The sequence below is a fragment of the Conger conger genome, chromosome 4, assembly GCF_963514075.1.
Source record: "Conger conger chromosome 4, fConCon1.1, whole genome shotgun sequence".
In the NCBI taxonomy this organism is placed as follows: domain Eukaryota; kingdom Metazoa; phylum Chordata; class Actinopteri; order Anguilliformes; family Congridae; genus Conger; species Conger conger.
In genome coordinates, this window is record NC_083763.1 from 4744134 (window position 1) to 4768637 (window position 24504).

Sequence of the window (24504 nt, forward strand, 5' to 3'; positions counted from 1 at the left end):
GGCGATTATTTTACGAGAACGCGGCCGGCGCTAATTGGGCGTAAAAAAACGCCGTCTCCCGTTCTTCCCCCTCAAATAATGAAAAAGACAAAGTTATATGCAGGAAATAAATCCCACGGCTGAATTACTCCCCGACTTCGCCGCGCGCCGCCCCTAAATTCCACACCGGCCGTATAACTGATCTGTGCAAACAGGCCTACTTAAAGCCAGCGTGATTGGGGAGGAAAGGGGGCAGTTATGGCAGGTTCCATTCCAAGCAAAATGCGCTCGAAGCCGAACGAAGTGTCGGCACTGAAACAGTGACGCTCAGTGGCTCAGAGACGCCTCGAACCGGTTCGGTTCAGTTCCGTACTGAAACACGTCGGATGAGAAACAAAGCCGGCGAACACAAAGACGTTCTCACAGCGTTATGGAACGTTTCGTCGATGTTATGACATTGCCACGACATGACCGCAACGCTGTGAGAACGTTTCGTGTTAGGCGGGTAAGAAAGGTTAAAGGTGAAAGGTCACAGGAAGCCAGGGAGAGTGCTTACCTTTGTCCAGAGATCTCTCCATCGCAGTGGCTTGGACTTGGCGGCCATCTTCCTCACCACGGTGAGGTTGACCGTCTGCCCCGTCTGCTTCATCACCTGCAGCACCTCCTGATTGGTGAACCCGTGGAGGCTGACCCCGTCCAGCTGCCAGGGGTCAAAGGTCAAAGTTCACCACGTAGGTCACACAAGGTACTTAAGCAAACCGGTCACAAAAGCTGACGGACCTGTAGAAGGAGCCTCTACCTCCTGTATGGGAGAGGAACTTCCGAACGTCGCCGTTAGCAAAAGGCCGCTTTAACAGTCAGCAAGGCGTCTCGTCATGACGGCTAAATCTTAGCGAAGCGAGTAGAAAGTTTTCTTCAACCTCACAGACCGTCGCCTTTCTACCCCGTCCCCCTCCCCGTGTAAGCATCTTCTGTCCGCACGGTTCACGCGGCAGCGTGCGGGGCTAATTGAGGTAAAGCTCATTAAAAAGTGATAACAGTCTCACCGCTATTATCCTGTCGTGGACCTTGATATTCCCGCACTGCTCCGCGGCACTGCCCGGCACCACGTACTTCACGAAGACTCCCACAGTGTCTGAAACCATGCAGGACACGACGGCTTAGCGGGGGAAGAAAGCCAGCATTAACCCAGTGACCCTTTACAGCGCGACACGTCGAGGAGACGTTACTCCGTCACTCAATCAACCGCTCGAAATTAATTCGCTATAGTTTAATTTGGGAATTAAAACATCACACGGCACCGTACTCAATAAACACAGAAGCTCCGGAAAATGATTCCTGATCTGTGGAATGGGGAGGTGGGAGAATACACCTTGGGAACTTTGGCAAACAGAGAGGTTGCCCTGGAGTATTAGTGGAGTCAATGTAAACACCCAGGTTCCTTAACCATGATACTACATCTCCACCACGAATACTCCAGTACTCCCATACCCAGGAATATATCATTCATGATGGGGCGACATTGGCTCAGGTGGTAAGAGCAGTCGTCTGGCAGTCAGAGGGTTGCCGGTTCGATTCCCGCCCTGGTGTGTCGAAGTGTCCCTGAGCAAGACACCTAACCCCCAAATGCTCCTGACGGGCTGGTTGGTGCCTTGCTTGGTAGCCAATTGCCATTGGTGTGTGAGTGTGTGTAAGAATGGGTGAATGAGAAGCATCAATTGTACAGCGCTTTTGATAAAGGCGCTATATGAATGCCAACCATTTACCATTTACCATGACGTGCTCGTATGGTTATGAAGAACTGACTAAATTGAGGAGGAATTTTTGAAAGTGAATTTGATTTCAGCGTGTCTCTAAGTGTGGTTTGAGGTGGGTTTGAGGTGGGTTTGAGGTGAGTTTGAGGTGAGTTTGAGGTGAGTTTGAGGTGAGTTTGAGGTGGGTACGAGGTGGGTTTGAGGTGGGTACGAGGTGGGTTTGAGGTGGGTTTGAGGTGAGTTTGAGGTGAGTTTGAGGTGAGTTTGAGGTGAGTTTGAGGTGAGTATAAGGTGATTTGAGGTGGATTTGAGGTCGGTTTGAGGTCGGTTTGAGGTCGGTTTGAGGTCGGTTTGAGGTGGGTATAAGGTGGGTATAAGGTGGGTATAAGGTGGGTATAAGGTGGATTTGAGGTGGGTTTGAGGCGGGTTTGAGGCGGGTTTGAGGTGGGTTTGAGGTGGGTTTGAGGTGGGTTTGAGGTGGGTTTGAGGTGGTTTGAGGTGGGTTTGAGGTGGGTAAAAGGTGGGTATAAGGTGGGTATAAGGTGGGTATAAGGTGGGTATAAGGTGGGTATAAGGTGGGTTTGAGGTGGATTTGAGGTGGGTATAAGGTGGGTTTGAGGTGGTTTGAGGTGGATTTGAGGTGGGTTTGAGGTGGGTTGAGGTGGGTTTGAGGTGGGTTTGAGGTGGGTTTGAGGTGGTTTGAGGTGAGTTTGAGGTGAGTTTGAGGGGGGTTTGAGGTGGGTTTGAGGTGGGTTTGAGGTTCTCACTCTCGCTGGACAGCGCGTTGTAGCCCACGATGGAGATCCCCAGGCTCTGGCCTCCTTCTTCTCAGCGACACCTCGTGGATCTCGTACCCCTCAAGATTCGGCTGCACCACAAAATGGAGGCGAACAACATCACGCACACGAGAAACACCAAATCTGCCGTTCTGTACCGGGTATTCAACCCTGGTCTGGAGTGCCAGAATGTTCCTGATTTTCCCTCCACACAACATTATATCTGCATAATTAGATTAATTATTAGGCTTCATGAACACATAACTATGTTCTGGAGGTATTCAGCTGTTCAAATCAGGCTCAGGATATTGTTCTCGAGTTCGAAAATCTGAGGTGCCCAATCGCATGCCATGGAGGTCCGAGATTATGGAGATTTTCATTCCAACCAATCACTACACTGCTGATTTCACCAATTAACACGCCTTCAACCAGACAGGAGGGAACTAAGTAGTGAAATCAGCAGGAGTAGTCATCGTTGAAATTAAAACCTGCATACTCTAGGGCCCTCCATGGTACATGCAGTAGGGCAACCCCCGCTCTATATCACCCAACTCTTGTGGATCAAGCAGAAATACCACTGACGCTCCAGGACCAGGGTTGACTACCCCCTAGTATAATAGACTGCAAAAAACACACACAGAGAGATTCCCATCAAACCACCTCCCCCATCTGCATGCCAGGCCCGGTAAAGCTATAGAATGATGACTCAGACAATGAAGTACGTTTTTAAAAGGTTAAGTGAATCAACACATAAATCCATGCTTCCCTGCTATTAACCACTGTCACACTGCAAGTGCTGTCACTCTCCAACACACTTCCGTATATGCTCCATGACCACCAGCGCCCTCTAGGGGCCGGAGGGACAAATACGTATTACAGAGCATTAAAACCTCACAAGGAGGACTCTGCTGGTGTTTCTTTTCCCATTTTATATCGGCAAGCTTTTTTGATCCTGGAAACCAGGTGATGTGGGCTAACTAGACCTTAAACTTGAATCATTCGCTTTAATCGATCAATGAAGTAGCATTGCATAGGAAAGCATAACATATAGCATAGCATAGCGACAAGAACAGGCCATTAAGCCCAGCATTGCTCGCCTTTTCCTCCCACTAAAGCAGCGCTACTCAACTCAACTCCAGAGTCTGCAGGTATTCGCTCCCCCCTGTGCCCTATACCACCTGATTTCACCCATTATTTTACCTGCTTGGTTCAGATAATAAGCCAATTACTGGAATCAGGCGGTGTAGGGCACGGTCAGAGCAAATACCTGCCGCGCTAAAGTGTGCCTACTGCTTAGGATTGCCAAAAAGCTAAACGGTCCCTAGTTTTGAGTAAGAGTGAACACGATGTCCAAGCCTGCGGTTCGGTTCTGGTGCTTACGGTCGTGCCGGCCCGGCGGGGCGGTACCGGGGGGAGGGAGGGCAGGGAGGCGACGGGCCCGGTCGCAGGGGGGGCCGGCGGGGGGGTCAGGGCGGAGACGGGGGCCAGGTGGGGCAGGACGGAGACGGGGCCGGAGGCGGGGGCCGGCGGGGGGGCCGGGGCGGGCTGGGGGTCCCCCAGCGGGTCCCGGGCCACCAGCATGCGCACGCGGCTGCCACACCCCTGCAGCACGCGCACCACCTGATCGCTGGCCAATCCCTGCGTGGGGGTGTCGCCGATGCACAGGATGTGGTCTCCGGTCCGTAGCCGACCGTCCTGGGCGGGGCAAAGAGAGGGGGGGGGCATCAGTGAAGTGGAGGGAGGGGGGCAGAGGCGGCCTGTAGCGTAGTGGTTAAGTCTAATCAACTGTACGTCGCTCTGGGTAAGAGTGTCTGCCAAATGCCAACAATGTAATGTAATGTAATGTAATGCACCGAGCGTGACTGTTTATAATCACAGCTATTTACCTGATTAAGCGATTTACAGTTGTTTAGACGATGCCACCAGGAGCAATGTGGGGTTTAGGGCCTAGCTCAAAGGCTCAACAGCTACACAGATCTTATTGTGGTTACCCTGGGGCTTGAACCACCAACCTTCCGGGTCTCAGTCAAACACCTTAGCCACTAGTCTACATGCTGCCCCACAGCCAAGCTGCAGTAGCCTGCACTAGGTCTCAAAAGGAAAAGGCCTGTTGCCCACAGATCCAAAATGGGCCCTTTAACGTTTCAAAACCGATGTGTTTCGACGCAACTGCATCTTCAGACAGTAGTACAAAAACAACAGGTGTAGCCAATAACTGACACAGGTCACGTACTTCAACCAGGGGCGCACACACAAGGCCCTTATTTGGGCATAGGTTACCAGAGCAGTCTCCCACAATGCATTGCAATCCTCTCGATCACATCATTTCAGACATACGGACTCAAGATGGGGAGCATTTCGACTTCCACAGCTACCAAAAACCCCGGAACGAGGCGGAAGAACCCCGGAAAACAAGCACAGGCCCTCTCCGGCCGGGCCCGGAAACCGAAAGAGATTACCGGCACGGCAAGAGCCGTCCCCCACGAAGCGCCTCCGGTCACCGTGACCAAACGCGTTTCACGTGTCACTTGTGCGGACCCCGCTGGAGGATGTCCCCCCCCCCCCCGCCCTGCTCCGCCCCGCCCCAACCCTGAAGATCAAGCAGAGCACACTTTGGGCTGGAAAAAGAAGAGGGAGGGAGGGAGGGAGAGAGGGAGGGGGGGAAGAAATCATAATACGCAGAAGATGGGAGATGAAATGTAGCCTTTGTCGGAGAAAGAGAAGAAGAAGGGGGCAAAAGAACGGACATGAAAGGGGTTGGGAGTGTCGTCTGGCGCAGGAATCCCCCCTCGGCCCCCCCGGCCCCCCCTCCCGCGCGCGCGGGCCAGCGGGGGGGCGCACTGAAGCCGCGCGGCGGTATTGTGCCTCAGAGGCGGCCGCCATTAGACGTGGAAACGGAAAATGCCAGAGATAACAAAGGGGCGATTTTGACAGCTTTTTTGGAGCATAAGATCCAGTGATGTGTGAAGCGCCCAGCGCCTTTTCAACAAGGAGGGCTCTGTTGTGCTCGCCCCGGCTTTGGACATTCGACTGAGGGGGGGAGTCTGTGCGTGGGGCAGGGGGGGGTTCAAAACGGGACACCGTTTCAATCCAGATTCCTCCTGGATAACACAATTTTCAAGAGGTTAAATCTGACATCAAACGAGGCCGTTTTCTTTTGGGTTTTTTAGGTTTTTTTTAGTTTTAACAATCGAATGCCAAATTCCTGTGTTAACTGCGGCCTTGAAAAGGGGACCGCTATCCAAACACAAAAAAAGAAAGGACAAGAGAAGAGAAGAATAGAAGAAAGACTGAAGGGGAAAAGGGCTGAAGTGTAACAGTACACACAGGCCCCGTCACTGCGGAGGGTAAATCCATCCTGCACCTCTCTGTTACTGGACTTCTGAGGAGGGTAAATCCATCCTGCACCTCTCTGTTACTGGACTTCTGAGGAGGGTAAATCCATCCTGCACCTCTCTGTTACTGGACGTCTGAGGAGGGTAAATCCATCCTGCACCTCTCTGTTACTGGACGTCTGAGGAGGGTAAATCCATCCTGCACCTCTCTGTTACTGGACTTCTGAGGAGGGTAAATCCATCCTGCACCTGTTACTGGACCTCTGAGGAGGGTAAATCCATCCTGCACCTCTCTGTTACTGCAACTCTGAGGAGGGTAAATCCATCCTGCACCTCTCTGTTACTGGACTTCTGAGGAGGGTAAATCCATCCTGCACCTCTCTGTTACTGGACTTCTGAGGAGGGTAAATCCATCCTGCACCTCTCTGTTACTGGACTTCTGAGGAGGGTAAATCCATCCTGCACCTCTCTGTTACTGGACTTCTGAGGAGGGTAAATCCATCCTGCACCTCTCTGTTACTGGACCTCTGAGGAGGGTAAATCCATCCTGCACCTCTCTGTTACTGGACTTCTGAGGAGGGTAAATCCATCCTGCACCTCTCTGTTACTGGACGTCTGAGGAGGGTAAATCCATCCTGCACCTCTCTGTTACTGGACGTCTGAGGAGGGTAAATCCATCCTGCACCTCTCTGTTACTGGACTTCTGAGGAGGGTAAATCCATCCTGCACCTCTCTGTTACTGGACTTCTGAGGAGGGTAAATCCATCCTGCACTTCTCTGTTACTGGACTTCTGAGGAGGGTAAATCCATCCTGCACCTCTCTGTTACTGGACCTCTGAGGAGGGTAAATCCATCCTGCACCTCTCTGTTACTGGACTTCTGAGGAGGGTAAATCCATCCTGCACCTCTCTGTTACTGGACTTCTGAGGAGGGTAAATCCATCCTGCACCTCTCTGTTACTGGACTTCTGAGGAGGGTAAATCCATCCTGCACCTCTCTGTTACTGGACCTCTGAGGAGGGTAAATCCATCCTGCACCTCTCTGTTACTGGACTTCTGAGGAGGATCTCTGTGGAAGCTGGCCCTGGAGCACAGCTACACCAGGGTAATCCACTTAGACTGGTCACTTCTGCTCCCAGACACAACGGCACAAACGTAAAGCACTTTAAAGCAGAGCTTTGTCCAAGCTCACTTCCTGAATTCATTTCACTCGACCAGCCGGCTCTTTCTGGGGACATTTATTACGGAGGTGGATTACAAAAACGGATGTAGTGTCAAAAGAGATGGCAGAACAGAAACTCCTGCCAATTGCGTTCTTTTTGCAGGGGTAAACTTCGGTTTAGCAGGAAGGCCGAAACCTATGTCATATGTGTGTTTATACACACATTTCACAAATATTCTATTCCAAATTTGAATGAAATGTTCTCATCTTCAGTGCAGACCTGGGTCAAACACGTAATTGTTTTGAATTCAATACTTGTCTGTGCTCGATTGATCTCACCTGGTGCAACTGAGCCAACCAAGAGGACCAGAAGGTGGGGTCTGCACTTTTTGAAAGCGTTTCATAGGTTCCAATACACCAGACAAGCTCAATAAAGCCTAGAAAAGTAATTGAATCCAAAACAGTTACGTATCTGACCCAGGCCTGCTTCCATGTGGAACGGCCGCTGACATTTTCTAATAAATATGGATTAAAAAAAAAACCTAACATAGTGGCAAGAACCGACAGAACAGAAGATCCTGGCTTTTGCTGGATCTTCACACATTCGACAAATATTCCACTCCAAATTTGAGTTAAATGTTCTCGTCTTCAGAATAGTTATTATTCAGAGGGACATTTTCAATGTTCACTTATGTTTAAAGGGGAATGACCCGTCCTCCCTGCCCGTGTACGTTCTCACGCTATTCAGACGGGGGAGGCAGAGAGGATCACAGAGAGACGGGATCACAGGACAGAAAGCGTCATGGTGCAGATATTAAACCGTCGGTCATATGGGGGAAAGGTACGTGGGCTTAGTGTCGGCTGACTTACTGACCGTGTGACATGACTTACCCACAACGCACTCCTTAAAGCAAATGTCATCCTTTTAAACTGACCAAGTCCCAAATATCACACTGCACATTCCTGGAAATGCCAGAGCCTTATCAGTCCACATTGAAAGATTAATCTGAACAGATTAGGATTCAAATAGATTTGGCACGTTCTCCTTCAAATGGCTGAAACACCCCAAAGGTCTGTACTTATATGGCGATGACTATGGCAATAAGCTTGTAAGTCATAATCTATCAGTTATTTTATTTCCTTGAAGAAACATAAACAAAAAAAACTGGTTATACTTGTGATCCTATGCTGTAATTTTTGGCTAACAGATTTTAAAGGTTATAGACTTTCATAAAAATGGTCTTTCAGTTATATTGACATTTACACACTGTAAAACCTAAATGCCAATCTTACTGAATGAATAGTCGTAACTTAAAAAAAAGGAAGAACATAATCCATAATCATAATTCAATTCAAAAACAGTAAAAAAAATGAGTGCATCTTTAAAAGTTAAAGACCAGTGACTATTTCGATTTTAAAACTATACATTTATATTTATCGTGATCGTTATAGTTCTTGGTGTGGGTGGGCCTGAAAACAGGAGAACTTCCAGAGAAGGGAGGTTTAACTTGGGCTTGTTTGTTCTCAACAGAACTTAGACACTGCAGATCAGTCTATGTGGTCACTTCAAGCACGTGGAATCCTGATTATGGCAATGCACTTTGTTGTATGTCACTGGATAAGACCCAGAATGTAATGTAATGTAATGCAGCCTGTAGCCTAGTGGCCAAGGTACATGACTGGGTCCCGCAAGGTTGGTGGTTCAAGCCCCAGTGTAGTCACAATGAGACCAGTGCAGCTGTTGGGCCCTTGAGCAAGGCCCTTAACCCTACGTTGCTCCTGGGAGGATTGTCCCCTGATTAGTCTAATCAAGTGTAAGTCACTTTGGATAAGCGTCAGAAAGATAATATGTAATGTACTGTAATGTAGGGTAATGTACTGTAATGTAGGGTAATGTACTGTAATGTAGGGTAATGTACTGTAATGTAGGGTAATGTACTGTAATGTAGAGTAATGCACTGTAATGTACTGTAATGTAGGGTAATGTACTGTAATGTAGGGTAATGTACTGTAATGTAGGGTAATGTACTGTAATGTTGGGTAATGTAATGCAGGGTAATGTACTGTAATCTAGGGTAATGTAATGTACTGTAATGTTGGGTAATGTAATGTAATGTAGGGTAATGTACTGTAATGTTGGGTAATGTAATGTAATGTTGGGTAATGTACTGTAATGTTGGGTAATGTAATGTAATGTAATGTAATGTAATGTAATGCAGGGTAATGTACTGTAATGTAGAGTAATGTACTGTAATGTACTGTAATGTAGAGTAATGTACTGTAATGCAGGGTAATGTACTGTAATGTAGAGTAATGTACTGTAATGTACTGTAATGTAGAGTAATGTACTGTAATGTACTGTAATGTACTGTAATGTAGTGTAATGTACTGTAATGTAGTGTAATGTACTGTAATGTAGGGTAATGTAATGTAATGTAGGGTAATGTACTGTAATGTACTGTAATGTAGAGTAATGTACTGTAATGTACTGTAATGTAGTGTAATGTAATGTAATGTAGGGTAATGTACTGTAATGTAGGGTAATGTACTGTAATGTAATGAACAGTGGTGAATACAGACCCTGTCGGCCACGCTGCCCGGTACCAGGGTGCGGACCACCACCCCGGTGGCCCTGCCCCCCACGATGCCGAACCCCAGACCGGACCCGTCATTGACCAGCTCGATCTCCTCCACGCGCCCCCACTGCTCCTGGAGAGGGAGAGGGAGAGAGAGGGAGGGAGGGAGGGAGGGAGGGAGAGAGAGAGAGAGGGGGAGAGGGAGGGAGAGACAGAGAGAGAGGGAGGGAGTGAGAGAGGGAAAGAGGGGAGAGAGAGAGAGAGAGAGAGAGAGAGGGAGAGAGAGAGACAGAGAGGGAGAGAGAGACAGAGACAGAGGGACAGAGGGACAGAGGGACAGAGGGAGAGAGGGAGAGAGGGAGAGAGAGAGACAGAGAGGGAGAGAGAGAGACAGAGAGACAGAGAGACAGAGACAGAGAGAGATGAGAGGGATATGGAGAGGGAAAGAGAGAGGGGGAGAGAGAGAGGATAGAGGAGAGAGGGAGAGAGAGAGGAGAAAGAGAGAGGGGGAGAGAGAAAGAGAGAGAGAGGGAGATAGAGAGAGAGCGAGAGAGGGAGATAGAGAGAGAGCGGGAGGGAGAGATAGAGGGAGAGAGGGAGACAGAGAGGGAGGAAGAGATAGAGGGAGAGAGGGAGACAGAGAGAGGAGGGAGAGAGAGAGAGAGAGTCAGCACACATCAGTCACTCCTCTGCACCAAGCCGTCAATCACCCACGCGTCCGCACCAACACCGCCCCCGTCTCAGAAATACGGCCGGGTCTCGTCTGACGGAGAGAGAGGGGAGGCTGTCGGACACAAATAATGTTCCCCATAAACGCCGTCGCCGCCCCACCCCGGGGGCCGTCCCGCGAGGGCGGTCCCGGGTCGGGCCCTATCCATCATCGCAGCCGGCCGAGGGCACGCACGTCCGAGAGGGGAGCGAAGCCGCGGCAAGGAAGGGCGCGCCGTCCCGGAGTTACGGTCCTCAAAAATATTAAACGGCCGGCTTTTCGGGTCAGAACCGCACGCCATCCATCAACGTCGGGGTCGCGGGAATCCCGACGGGTCGAGTTTTTATAGCGCCACTAACTCAGCGATCACACGGAACCCCCCCCCCCCCCCCAACAGAGCTAATCGCCCAAGTCTCCTTGGCTTTTTTTATTAACGGCCGGCAATAAGAACATCCATTTCCCCTTATTACCGCGCTTATCTGACGGGCGACTTCCTCAGCCGCCCGCCCGGCCCATCAAATCAAGCGGTCTGGCCCCTCGAGACGCGAAACGGCAAAACGCCCTCACAGACACTCACCCCCCCGAAAACTGAAACGCCGAGTCAGCGATACACACACGCACGTACGCGGCGTTTCAGAGCCCAGTGTCCCTCTAACTGCACGTCAGGGGTGGTACCTGCACGCTCCTGCAGGCCAGAGAGCAAGGAGCCGGTAAACGTCTGGGAGAAGACGATGGCCAAATAACGCTGTATCGCAAAATGGAGTCATCAGAAAGAAGGTGAGGGCTGGGAATTAGGAAGGGGCAATTAAGCTTATCGCTGGAGGGCGAAGAGGCCTCGATAAGACACCTGACTCCCCGCATACATGAGTACATAAACAAACGCTGTGCGTTCGAGAATCAAATAATCCTGTATTTAAGGCCGGTTCGCCATTAATAGCTTCATTATATCACTTTAACGGGCGGAAACGGCATGGGACTGAAATAAATAACACGCTTCCTCTAAAAAAAAAAACACACAAAAGGTGTGCAGATGTTTAATGAGAAAGCCATCTCAGGAGGGCGGAGCAGAGCTGAAATCGCTGAGCTGGGTTTCTCAGAGAGGATATGAGGCTGGGAGCCGGCCCCGGGCCCCGGGCCCCGTCTACAGCCCGGCCCTCACGGAGCGTGCGTCCCCGGGAGCCGCCTCGCTCCGAACGCGGGCGAAACCGCTCCGCTCTATAATTAGGATTAAAGATGTTTTTTTAAAAAGGCTGTGGAGACGACGTTCCGCAGGAATACCGGGCGTAGAGGTAGGCGTAGCAGGCGGGGGGGGAGTGTACGAGAGCAGCAGAGCCGAGCAGGACGCCATTTAAGGCAGGGAATCTCGGGGGCGCGTGAGGGGGAGAAAAAAAAAAAAAAGCGCACTTAACGAGATAAATATTTTTTCAGCTTTTCTCGGTGTGCGGACAGATTTCCGCAGAACGGGGGAGAGGTTTACTCAGGGGGGGGGGGGGGGGCTGGAGGCGCGGGTCTCTGAGGAGGGGCCGGCTCTCTGTGAAGACGGCGACCCCGCGACCTCTCTGCCGTGATTGACAGGCGCCGGAGTCCCGTTAGCCCGCGGTTGCGTCAGCTGGACCGTTGCAGACGGACCGGAGAGCGACACACACCCCGCTGTCTCGTCCGTCACGTTTTCAGACGTCTCAATGCATGCGCCGAATGCACAATCACACAGATTGAGTCCATAATCTTCTTCTTTTTTTTTTTTTTTTTTTTTTTACTTTTTTATTTTCTTACAGACAGTTTGGTAAAGAGTCAAAATTCTAATTGGACACAAAAGCCTGCCAAGTAAATAATTACTCTGGCATCATAATTAACGAGACTAGACCTTGTTTTTTTTTCTCTTCCTGCATTGAGAGCTGCCCTTCACTGACAGAGAGCTAAGCTGGGAAACGCTAATAAAATTAAACTCAGACTTTATACGCACGGCTCCATTAAACCTGACCTGACGAGAAACGCCAGGAGACTACAACAAAAGCACAGCTGAGTTGATATTCCGGGCGTGGCGTCCAGCCAAGGATATAAAAATGACAAGATTGGGCTAAATAAAACAGAAAATAGAAAAGAAACACATGAGTTTGACCAAAAAAAGAAAAAGAAAGGAGTATGCACGGACATATTTACATTAGGTACTATATCAAACCAGAACTGAGCAGATGCTGCTCATTGGCTGGGACTACTCCGATGGCCATCTAGTGGTCGTATACGGTACTGCACCTCAGTGCCACCAACTAAATTCACCTGATTAGCAAGGCTTGCATATTCCACCATTGATAGGCAGAAGTGAACTTAAACCTCAGTACTTACTAGTAACACATTCCCAAAGGACAGTTCTCAGGCGTTCTTCACATTCAATTTTTTAATACTAATTGTAGTGTAGTGCTTCAGGTATTCCACCACAAGATGAAATTCCAGTCCAGGCCTGGGTTCAAAATAGTGTTTGTGTTGGATTCAAATACACTTCTGCATTTGACGAACCGCACCTGATGTACCGGAACAAATGAAACGATCCCAAACGTGTAAACCCCGCCCATCTGCATCTCCTTGCAGGCTCAAACTTGGAATTTGAATCCAAAACAAACACGGTTTGAAGCCAGGAGGTCCGGCTATGACCCCATTTCTCCTCATTGACAGAGAACACAAAGAACAGTCTGACAGGGCGGTAATGAGGACATGTCTAACAGGGCGACCGAGTGTCCCGCTCATTCAGCTCAGTACCATGTGTCCGACGACGCCAGAAAAACTACATTTCCCAGCATTCCCTTGGCATGAGCGTGCTGAGGGGTGGGTGAAAGTCTCTCACCAGAGAGAGCGTTTGAGATTGAGAACCTAGAGGCTACATTGCTCCGGCGCGTAAATTCTCTTTTGCTGACCTCAGCACTGTTTTTACAATGAGCTGTTGATCGGTTCTTAATGGGTGCATACGAGTTGCTGGACATCCTAGATCGTTTGCTACGGAATGGAAGGCTAGAGAAAAAAAAAAAAGCTATTCATCTTGCAGTTGTTCACATGCGCAGTGCCTTGACATTTCTTCTCTGTCTTTTCTCAGAGGGGAACCGTAGACTTAACTTAGCGTACCTACAGGCTAAATTAGAATAGCCATACCATTGTTTTCTTTTACCATCTTTGGCTTTGTATTGATCCGTAACAGCTGGCTTGCGGATTTTTTTAAGTTAAAAAAAAAAAAAAGGGTACCGTGACATCACAATTGAGGCGGGGCCAGAGTGGACTGCAGAACAAATTCTCTCAACTTCATAGGGCAGCAGAACACTCTTCTAGACCAGTTTATTTTAATGGCGAAATGATATTATTCCTCCTTCACCACCTCCGTTCTCACCGTGTGATAGGGGCCGGGCGGGGCTGAGAGCTGGGGGGCGGGGCCAGCCCGAGCCACCACCAGCTCCACCCTATCCTCTGCCTGCTGCAGCTGAGCCAGGGCCTGTGATTGGGTGACGCTCTGGTCCAATGGCGTGCCGTTGATGACCAGGATCTGATCGTTCTCCTTCAACCGCCCGTCCCTGCAGACAAAAAACAGACCCAAACAGTTACGCCCATACGTGCATACACACTGCACAAAGCACAAAATAAGACTTTCAGTATTTCAGTCTCATATTAGGACTTAAAAGTCTCATTTCTGTTCCCTTTTCATGCTGTGTTTGCAACTTTTATTGCTTGAAAAAATACATTTGCCTTTCAGACATACCTTCATCAGAGTCAGAGACAGATATGTCCGAAAGAAAAGTCTTTTTTTTATTTTTTTATTTTTATTTTTTTATTTTTTTACAATCAATAAAAGTTGCAAACACACAGACACAGTGTCTATTTTATTTTTGGCTTTTGCATGTCTCCAGTGGTCTACACGGTCAGGTATACAAATATTTATTCTTATTACTTTTTAATAAAATAAGACAAAAACATTGCCAATGAGGTAAGACTGTTTGACTCATTACAAGATTTGCCAATCAAGTACGGTAAGAGAACTTTGTCCAACACTAGTCAAGCAAATAGCATCTTAAAACAAGGTAATATTTTCTGCTTGAAAAAAAAACAAAACAAAATACAAGCCAAAAACACTCATTAAGACAGACTTTTAAATGCAGTGCAGTGCCATTTTAGCCCCCGCTCAGCTCAGCTACTGCTCATAATGAAGTACAGTGATTATGAGCGACAGTACAGGCCCTACAGTGAGAATAAGCGTTTTAGCGGGACAACGCTAACAGCGCTCTCTCCGCCAGTTTTACACACAGCGAAGCACTGCCAACAGCCACCGCAGAATTACCACAAAGTATTTAAAACAAACTCCAGTGTGTCACAGAAACAGCTGCTTTCAGTGTTAGCGGTTTCTGTGGAATATTTGAAAGAGACTTGAAATAAAATTTAAAAAAGATACAATGCCAAAGACTTTAGTGGCCAGCCAAAGATAATCATCCTGGACAGAGACGCAAGATGTGAAACGCTATATTAAGACATGGCAAGTGTGCGGGTTTATTTAATCCATCTGCAAATAGCAACCACTACAAACAATAGGGGATGAAAAAACAAATTGGGAGGGGAAAAAAAAAAACCAGTTTAGCAGCTTGATATAATCTATGTGTCCTGTAGACGGAATAGGCTTTATAATGGTCAGGCCCAACATTAATAGTTTAAAGGTACAATAGGTAAGATTTTTGTGTTAAAACATGGTTTGAACACTGTTGTAAATCCCTCCCTATCGTTGAAAAAGGCTCACTGACATGTTCACTCACTCTCTGCCTGTGTTTATAGTCCTTAAATTCGGGTTTCAAAATATATAGTTGATGGCTCGACACTCTGTACCAAAACATTGTACAACTGTACAATAATTCAAGCTCATTAGTTGAAAATTGGTTCTAATTGCCACAGCCAATGGCGTTTCAACATCAGCGCATTCACAGAGAAGGGGGGAGGGATAAACAGTGTTGTGGTTTGAAGGCGTTTGTTGCTGCTATTCCTCTCTTGACTGTTAGAAGTCCAAAATTACCTATTGTACCTTTAAACTGACTTTCACAACTAATGACCTGAGTGTTTATCAAAGACTGGATTAATGTTATTTTATTTCACCCAGATGCAATGAACAATCTTTTTTATTTTCACTGAAAATCTTTAAAAAGGATTCTACAGGATTAAACAGGTTTTTACATATTATAATTGCTCATTATCAATGGCAGCATTGGACAGGCACTGAAGAGGTGGCCCATCTGTAACACAGCTGCTGTTTGGCACAGATGGCCAGCCGATTGATGTTTTAACCCATTTCATACGTAAACCACTTTTCTCTTGTTTTCTTCAATCTGAAATACAGATACCTTCCAGAATATCACAGAGAAACACAGAAGTCTTACATGTACGGCACTTGATGGAATACACTGTGCAGAGAGAGGGGGAGAGACAGAGAGAGACAAAGATTGGAAGGGGGGGAGAGGGAGAAAGAGAGTGGCAGAGGAGAGAGACAGAGAGAAAGAGAAAGAGAGATTGGCAGAGGGGGGAGAGAGAGAGAGAGAGAGAGAGAGAGAGAGAGAAAGAGAAAGGACGAGACAGAGAAAGGGGGGGAGAGAGAGAGACAGAGAGAGATTGTCAGAAGCTGACTCACCTGTCGGCGATGCTCCCAGGCTGCACCTGCCTGACGAACACCCCGTGCGCCCCCACGCCCTCCGGCCTGAGCCCCACCACGCTGAAGCCCAGCCCCCCAGACACGGGCTTGGGCAGGGTGATGCGCTCCGTCTGCCGCCCCTGGAGAGAGGGCCATGGGCCTCAATTAAACATGCTACTGCAGGTGACCAGTTTAACCATCAAACACGTTGCTGCAGGTGACCAGTAACCCAGTTTAACCATCAAACACGCTACTGCAGGTGACCAGTAACCCAGTTTAACCATCAAACACGCTACTGCAGGTGACCAGTAACCCAGTTTAACCATCAAACACGTTGCTGCAGGTGACCAGTAACCCAGTTTAACCATCAAACACGCTACTGCAGGTGACCAGTAACCCAGTTTAACCATCAAACACGTTGCTGCAGGTGACCAGTAACCCAGTTTAACCATCAAACACGCTACTGCAGGTGACCAGTGACCCAGTTTAACCATCAAACACGTTACTGCAGGTGACCAGTAACCCAGTTTAACCATCAAACACGCTACTGCAGGTGACCAGTAACCCAGTTTAACCATCAAACACGTTGCTGCAGGTGACCAGTAACCCAGTTTAACCATCAAACACGCTACTGCAGGGGACCAGTAACCCAGTTTAACCATCAAACACGTTGCTGCAGGTGACCAGTAACCCAGTTTAACCATCAAACACGTTACTGCAGGTGACCAGTAACCCAGTTTAACCATCAAACACGTTGCTGCAGGTGACCAGTAACCCAGTTTAACCATCAAACACGCTACTGCAGGTGACCAGTAACCCAGTTTAACCATCAAACACGTTGCTGCAGGTGACCAGTAACCCGGTTTAACCATCAAACACGTTGCTGCAGGTGACCAGTAACCCAGTTTAACCATCAAACACGCTACTGCAGGTGACTAGTAACCCAGTTTAACCATCAAACGTGTTACTGCAGGTGACCAGTAACCCAGTTTAACCATCAAACAGGCTACTGCAGGTGACTAGTAACCCAGTTTAACCATCAAACGTGTTACTGCAGGTGACCAGTAACCCAGTTTAACCATCAAACACGCTACTGCAGGTGACCAGTAACCCAGTTTAACCATCAAACACGTTGCTGCAGGTGACCAGTAACCCAGTTTAACCATCAAACACGTTGCTGCAGGTGACCAGTAACCCAGTTTAACCATCAAACACGTTACTGCAGGTGACCAGTAACCCAGTTTAACCATCAAACACGCTCCTGCAGGTGACCAGTAACCCAGTTTAACCATCAAACACGTTGCTGCAGGTGACCAGTAACCCAGTTTAACCATCAAACACGTTGCTGCAGGTGACCAGTAACCCAGTTTAACCATCAAACACGTTACTGCAGGTGACCAGTAACCCAGTTTAACCATCAAACACGCTACTGCAGGTGACCAGTAACCCAGTTTAACCATCAAACACGTTGCTGCAGGTGACCAGTAACCCGGTCTAACCATCAAACACGCTACTGCAGGTGACCAGTAACCCAGTTTAACCATCAAACACGCTACTGCAGGTGACCAGTAACCCAGTTTAACCATCAAACACGCTACTGCAGGTGACCAGTAACCCAGTTTAACCATCAAACACGTTGCTGCAGGTGACCAGTGACCCAGTTTAACCATCAAACACGTTGCTGCAGGTGACCAGTAACCCAGTTTAACCATCAAACACGTTGCTGCAGGTGACCAGTAACCCAGTTTAACCATCAAACACGTTGCTGCAGGTGACCAGTAACCCAGTTTAACCATCAAACACGTTGCTGCAGGTGACCAGTAAGCCAGTTTAACCATCAAACGCGTTACTGCAGGTGACCAGTAACCCAGTTTAACCATCAAACACGTTACTGCAGGTGACCAGTAACCCAGTTTAACCATCAAACACGTTGCTGCAGGTGACCAGTAACCCAGTTTAACCATCAAACACATTACTGCAGCTAACCCAGCTAACACACCGGTAACACAGCCAACACGCAAGCACAACATCCTCACAATCTCGCTGACATGAAGCAGCAATGCTGTAACGTTATTATGCTGTCTGTGATGGATCAGCAGCCACGAGAAGCAGTTGGGTTATGAGGCATGGTCATCTTTCAGCTGTAGATGAGACGGGGGGGCCTGTTCCACAAAGCAGGATTACTGCGTTAAAACGTTTCAACTTGCTTAAAAATAAACAAAGACAACGAATGGTAGAAATATGAAATATACACTTGTATTGATGCTTTGATGTATTGATGGTTTTTAAAAGTGTCAGCGTTCCAGAACTCCACTGCTTTCAGTCACCAGCACCAGTCATTATGACATCAGCATCGGAATGTTAAATTAAGAACATTCTGATCACATATCTGTGGTCTTAAGCCACACCCACACCAAGAACTGTACCTATGGCAACAGTGATGTGAGCATCCACACTGATGAACTGATGTTCTGTAAAGAGTGGCGCCCGGTAAATTCGGAGAGATTTTGATCAGCATTTTCTCGTTCACGCAGCTCGAAAAAAAATCGCTCTGAAAGGTGATCCCAACGACATCGTCCATCACTGTCGTTGTAGTTGTGGCGTGGACCGCACCATCCATCCGAGTTGTTAAAAATTACATATTTATAGTTATCGTTATGGTTATAGTTCTCGGAGTGGACGGGCCTCTACACCACAGAGGGTTAACTGGGATTAGACACGAAGCGCCGCTTTAATTATTGACGGCGTGAAGCTCCACCGCCCCCCACCTTGGCCGCGGCCTGGATCCAGCGCTGCTGCTGCTCGGAGGAGAAGATACTGACGGAGGAGAAGCCGGTGCCGTTGGACACCAGCGAGCCGGAGCCGGGCCCGAGCGTGCTGCTGGCGGGCCGGCTGGAGGGCTGGCTGGCGCTGAAGATCAGCTGGCCCTTCCGGGAGAAGCCGAAGTCGCTGCTGGTCCCCGGGGGCACGGAGTTCAGCTGGGCAGGGCAGGGAACGAGAGAGTGAAGGGTTAGAGCCCTGCTCCTCAAATAATATATATATATATATTTTTTTTGATACTTTTATCCAAAGTGACTTACAGTTGATTAGACTGAGCAGGAGACAACACCACCCCCCCCCCCCCCACCCCCCCCCAATGTGGGGTTAAGGGCCCAGCAGCGGATGATATTGTGGTTACACTGGGGCTTGAACCACCAAACTTCCGGGTCCCAGTCATGTACCTTCGGCACTAGGCTACAGACTGACCCTAGGTCCTCAAGGGCTGAGAACTGATAGTTTTCCACCCTCCTTTTATCTGGGAGCAGACCTGGGTTCAAATAGTAGTCGTTTTGGATTAAAATACTTTTCTGCATTTGACTATGCTTGCCTGATGTATTGAAACAAAGGAAATGATCCCAAATGTGCAAACCCCACCCATCTGCTTCTGCTTGCAGGCCCAAATGCACCAGGCGAGATCAATAGAGCACAGAAAAGTATATGAATCATATGTGAGCGCAGGTCTGCCTGAGAGGCAGGTGTGAAGACAGTCTGGCCAATCAGTAGTGCTAATTGTTCAGTTAATTAACCGGGAGGAGAGAAAACCAGGGCCGGATTTGGATTTGGGGGCCCGATTTGAGTATCCCTGGTTTACGAGTCTCCGGCCAGAGCAGCGTTCAGGCGGTAGTGTTCAGGCCAGAGCGATGTTCAGGCCGTAGTGTTCAGGCCAGAGCGATGTTCAGGCCGTAGTGTTCAGGCCAGAGTGGCGTTCAGGCCGTAGTGTTCAGGCCAGAGCGGCGTTCAGGCAGTAGTGTTCAGGCCAGAGCGGCGTTCAGGCCGTAGTGTTCAGGCCAGAGCAGTGTTCAGGCCGTAGCGTTCAGGCCGTAGTGTTCAGGCCAGAGCGGCGTTCAGGCCGTAGTGTTCAGGCCAGAGCGGCGTTCAGGCCGTAGTGTTCAGGCCAGAGCAGTGTTCAGGCCAGAGCGGCGTTCAGGCCGTAGTGTTCAGGCCAGAGCAGTGTTCAGGCCGTAGTGTTCAGGCCAGAGTAGCGTTCAGGCCATAGTGTTCAGGCCAGAGCAGCGTTCAGGCCGTAGTGTTCAGGCCAGAGCAGTGTTCAGGCCGTAGTGTTCAGGCCAGAGCGGCGTTCAGGCCGTAGTGTTCAGGCCAGAGTAGCGTTCAGGCCATAGTGTTCAGGCCAGAGCAGTGTTCAGGCCAGAGCGGTGTTCAGGCCGTAGTGTTCAGGCCAGAGCGGCGTTCAGGCCGTAGTGTTCAGGCCAGAGTAGCATTCAGGCCATAGTGTTCAGGCCAGAGCGGCGTTCAGGCCAGAGCGGCGTTCAGGCCAGAGCGGCGTTCAGGCCGTAGTGTTCAGGCTAGAGCGGCATTCAGGCCGTAGTGTTCGCTTTGTTTCGTCCTTGTCACTGCACTTTTGGCCGTTTGAAAAATGAAGCGCGCTTAATCGGAAAATAACATATTGCCTGCATTACTACCGAGAGCACTCGCACCCCGAACCGACGGCCTTGCGAGACACTCTGGATAAAAGCATATTCCAAATGAATACATATGAATTACTCCCAGCAAAAGCCCACGCTGGTATTCCACCTCCTAATCAGCCAAATCTGCAGTCATGCCCAGCATGCAAGTAGTGCAAAAAAACCCAAAAAAACAAAAAAACAACTAAATAAAGATCGCATAAGCCACTACAAATGCCGGACACTGCCGTTATGAAGCACATTTTTAAACTGTACACAATTATCACTATCGCCTCGCATTCTGTAGGTGAAACAAAGGTTACTGCTACAAGTTAGCAAGAACAGAAATGCCTTTAGAAGGAGGGGGGGAAAGAAAAAAAAGAAAAAATCGATAGATTTTTCTGCTGCTTTGCCTGGTCCCAAACAGGTAATGTATTAATGACCTTTAGACTGACATTGTGGAAACTTATCAGTCTCCTGCTTATTTAGGCCTGGCTGACGGCGCAGGTTCCCGGCCATTTCATCAATATATCTCAGACAAGGCAGTTACTCAAAGCAAGACAGTAGATATTAAGGCTTGATAGATCCGTGCAGAAGCCCACCACCTTCGGTTGTATATATGCAATAGGTTTTTGCCTTACGTAGTCACAGACACTCATCTGACCTTCCTAGCACTTACAATATGAAGACATACATCAGTTTTTGCCATTATCTTAATTTGGCATTCCGACTGTTTATTTTCTAGACTTTTTTTTTTTTTTTTTTTTTTTCTCTTACATCAATAAAATCCCCCGCAGAATACCAATGAGTGTGCAGCACGGAAGTCAACAGCGCCGAGTAAGAAAAGGTGGCCACAGAAAGAGCTATCGTTCGCATCAGAAACGCCGATTGGAAGATTATGATTCCGCATACTACGGCACAAAAAAAAAAGTGATGAAGTTAATGTGTAGTTTTGTTATTTAATCCTTAAGAATTTCACAAAATCAAAGATAATATCTGCCTTTACAAGACATTGTACACGTACACATTTTTGTTGTAATGACGTGCATCTTTGGGAGGAAGAAAATCTCAGTTAAGTAAGAGGGACGTGTCCTAAACTGTGTGGGCACCCCTGAGGTTTTGGGGGAGAACAGGTCTTTGGCGTAAACACTATTCAGTCCTTTAGCGTTAGAAAATCCCAGGGCCAGGCCACTCAAGTTTTTTGGGGTTTTTTTGTGCAATTTCAACCCACTAGAACATTCCTGTTTAGAGCCACAAAAACGATAATGTCAACTCTGGTTTTGGGTTGTCACGTTTATTGTTTTGTATATGATTATTATTGTTTGTTGATCACAAAAATACAATAAAAAAACCATTGAAATGAAGAGCCAAGTTGGGCTGTTGCTGTCCATTTTTATGTTCTTTTTGTGCAATGTCACTGGACTCTGACAACTAGCTTAAAGATGGCGGCCCTCGTTCGATTTCCGGGTCAGGCAAAGAACACGGAGACAGGAGGAGAAAAATAAGCCATTGGACAGAGCCCCTGGCCTCTGCTCGGACCATCAGGGCGAATGTGTGTGAACGTGTTGTGCGTGCGTGTGTGAGCATGTGTGTGTGTGTGAGAGCACGTGTGTAAGCGTGTGTGTATGTGAGAGGTGTGTGTGTGTGTGAGCGTGTGTGTGTGTGTGTGTGTGTGAGAACATGTGTGTGTGAGTGTGTGTGAGAATGTGTGTGTGTGAGCGTGTGTGTGAGAGGTGTGTGTGTGTGAGAGAACGTGTGTGTGAGTGTGTGTGTGTGTGTGAGAGCGCGTGTTTGAGCATGTGTGTCAGCAAGTATGAGAGTGTGTGAGTGTGAGTGTGTGTGAGTGTGTGTGAATGTGTGTGTGTGCGTGTGTGTGTGAGTGAGTGTGTTTATGTGTGAGAGCGTGTGCGTGTATGAGTGTGTGTGAGAGCGTGTGCGTGAGCGTGTGCGAGTGTGAGTGTGTGTGTGCGCTCGTAGCATCCTATCCCGTCCTCACCTGGTCACGCAGCTGCTTGATGGAGTGCTGCAGGGTGAGGATGTGGCTGAGGAGGGGGCTGTGCAGGGCGTCCCTCAGGGCTCCCAGCCTCTCACTGTGCGTGTGCTCCTCCCGCTGCAGCAGCTTGGCCTGGAGCCTCTCCAGAGCCTGCAGAACCTGCTGCCGCTCCAGCGCCGAGACTGCAACACACACACACACACGTACAAATGTACACACACACCCACACACACACAAATGTACACACACACCCACACACGTACAAATGTACACACACACCCACACATGTACAAATGTACACACACACCCACACATGTATGTATACACACACATGTACAAACACACACATGTACACACGTACACACATGCGCACATACACATGTACAAACACACACACATATACACATGTACACACACATACGTCATACATAAGCATGCACACACATGCGCAAACACACACAGGCATGCACACACATACACAGGCAAATAGACACGCAAACAAACACAGTCGTACATATGGATGCATACACACACACACACACACACACACACACACACACACACACGGAACAGAATGTCTCGCTTAATTTCATGGGTACGCAATGGAATGATGGTATATCTTCTACATAATTCAACAACGTCTAAGCACATAACACTCTACATTAATTAACACATTACATTAATAATACAGAGATTTAAATCAGCTACTGCACCTGCAGGGACATTCTCATACATTGTCCCTCCAACACGGTGAATTAAGGCAAAATCTGCAAGAGGAGGAAAGAGTAAGACGTGACAATGACAGAAATAGCCCACAAACAAGTATCTTGCCGATTAACCAAATATTACCGGTATTTACAGAAAAGCAACAGGTGCCAAATGTATAGTATGAGCACCTTAACTAGCGAGTTGACCAACTCCCTGACCGATTTCCAGGAAGTTGGTCACATTTCGTCAGGTGGGACTTGGGAGCTCATATAGAAAATAAGTTTTGTTTTCTTGCTTTCCCTCTAGTCCACAAACGTAAGTGTACAAGTGTTACACAACTTTAAACACAGTTTCGGGTTATGTTCTGGTACAATGATATTTTATTATCTATCCCAGGACACCGATGATTAGGAAACGACTGTTTGTAAAATGAGTCAATGTCTAAAGCTGCATACAGCGGATTATCTCAGTCTGTCGCTTAAAAAATATACAGAATAGACAATCTAGCTTGCTAACACTAGCCAGAATGGGCAACAATTCCAAACTTTTCAACAATATGGCTCACTGAATGTCTTGCGCGTTAGATTGCTTGGTTACTGCTTCGGTGTCAGATTAGTTATCCAACGAGGTACCCAAAAGACACAAATAAAACTCGCTGACTAGCTAACAAGTTCACTTTTTAAAACTTAAGACTGTGATTTCCCGATAAGAATGTTCCTTACCTGTTCGACGGAAGTTTATTAAAGCAGCGGACGTTCGCACCTCACCTGAAACAGGAAGTAAAGAACTCGGCTAAACAATGGGCGAAACCACAGAAAACTCACACAAGCATCCATCTGGATGGCGAACTGTACAAGAACAGAAAGCCGTTAATTCAACGTTAGGTTCGCTACCAGACAACAGACACAACACGGTATAAAAGCAGGTGCACATCAGATATCCAACATTACGTTAACAATCTAACATTACCTAGAGAGTTACTTTGAGACTTACAATGAACATGTCTTGATTTGAAAAGCAAAACTTTGTTCTATTTGAATCCTGCTAGCAATTCTTGACTCTGGTCTAGCAAGTTAGCTAGTTGATAAGATAGCTACCAGACTTCAGTATCGTTTTCAGATTTTAGTTTAGTTTGTCAACGTTAGCTAAGTTACCCAAGGTTACTTTCACAGCTCGTTAGCTGTTTGTTCACTAACGTTAGCTAGATGGCTAAAATGAAAAGAAACTAAAGCAAATCAAGTGATCGCCATTATTTTAAGTAAACTAGCTTGAGTATAAACAAATCAACATTCACGCCGTGAATCCTGATTAGTTGTACTTGTGGTAGTTGCTGGTAAAGTTAACAGCTCTTACAGGTGGGAATGTGCTAATCGAACAGGTTTCGTGAGCAGAAGTGAACTGTCCCTTTAACAACTCGCAGTCACGTG

General features: G+C 47.9%; 2 protein-coding genes across 2 annotated transcripts in view; both read right to left on the reverse strand.

The window, feature by feature from the left end:
• patj (PATJ crumbs cell polarity complex component) overlaps positions 1 to 2555 on the reverse strand; it is a 114752-nt gene extending 112197 nt beyond the window's left edge. Inside the window, exons 1-3 of the mRNA XM_061237740.1 lie at positions 2501 to 2555; positions 1026 to 1114; positions 536 to 679 (exon numbers count right to left, since the gene is read on the reverse strand). Of these exons, the coding sequence (XP_061093724.1) occupies positions 536 to 557 (22 nt within the window). The 5' untranslated portion in view covers positions 558 to 679; positions 1026 to 1114; positions 2501 to 2555. The remainder of the gene's footprint in view (positions 1 to 535; positions 680 to 1025; positions 1115 to 2500) is intronic.
• A 753-nt stretch (positions 2556 to 3308) lies between these two features.
• Positions 3309 to 24468, reverse strand: LOC133125979 (inaD-like protein). The gene is made up of 10 exons (XM_061237741.1): positions 24071 to 24468; positions 23800 to 23844; positions 23083 to 23136; positions 22373 to 22551; positions 18703 to 18912; positions 15935 to 16074; positions 13664 to 13844; positions 9586 to 9714; positions 3890 to 4204; positions 3309 to 3356 (listed from the first exon to the last, which is right to left on the reverse strand). The coding sequence occupies exons 3-10, from the start codon at positions 23102 to 23104 to the stop codon at positions 3309 to 3311; spliced, it is 1224 nt and encodes a 407-aa protein (XP_061093725.1). The 5' UTR covers positions 23105 to 23136; positions 23800 to 23844; positions 24071 to 24468.
• Positions 24469 to 24504: the final 36 nt, after the last annotated feature.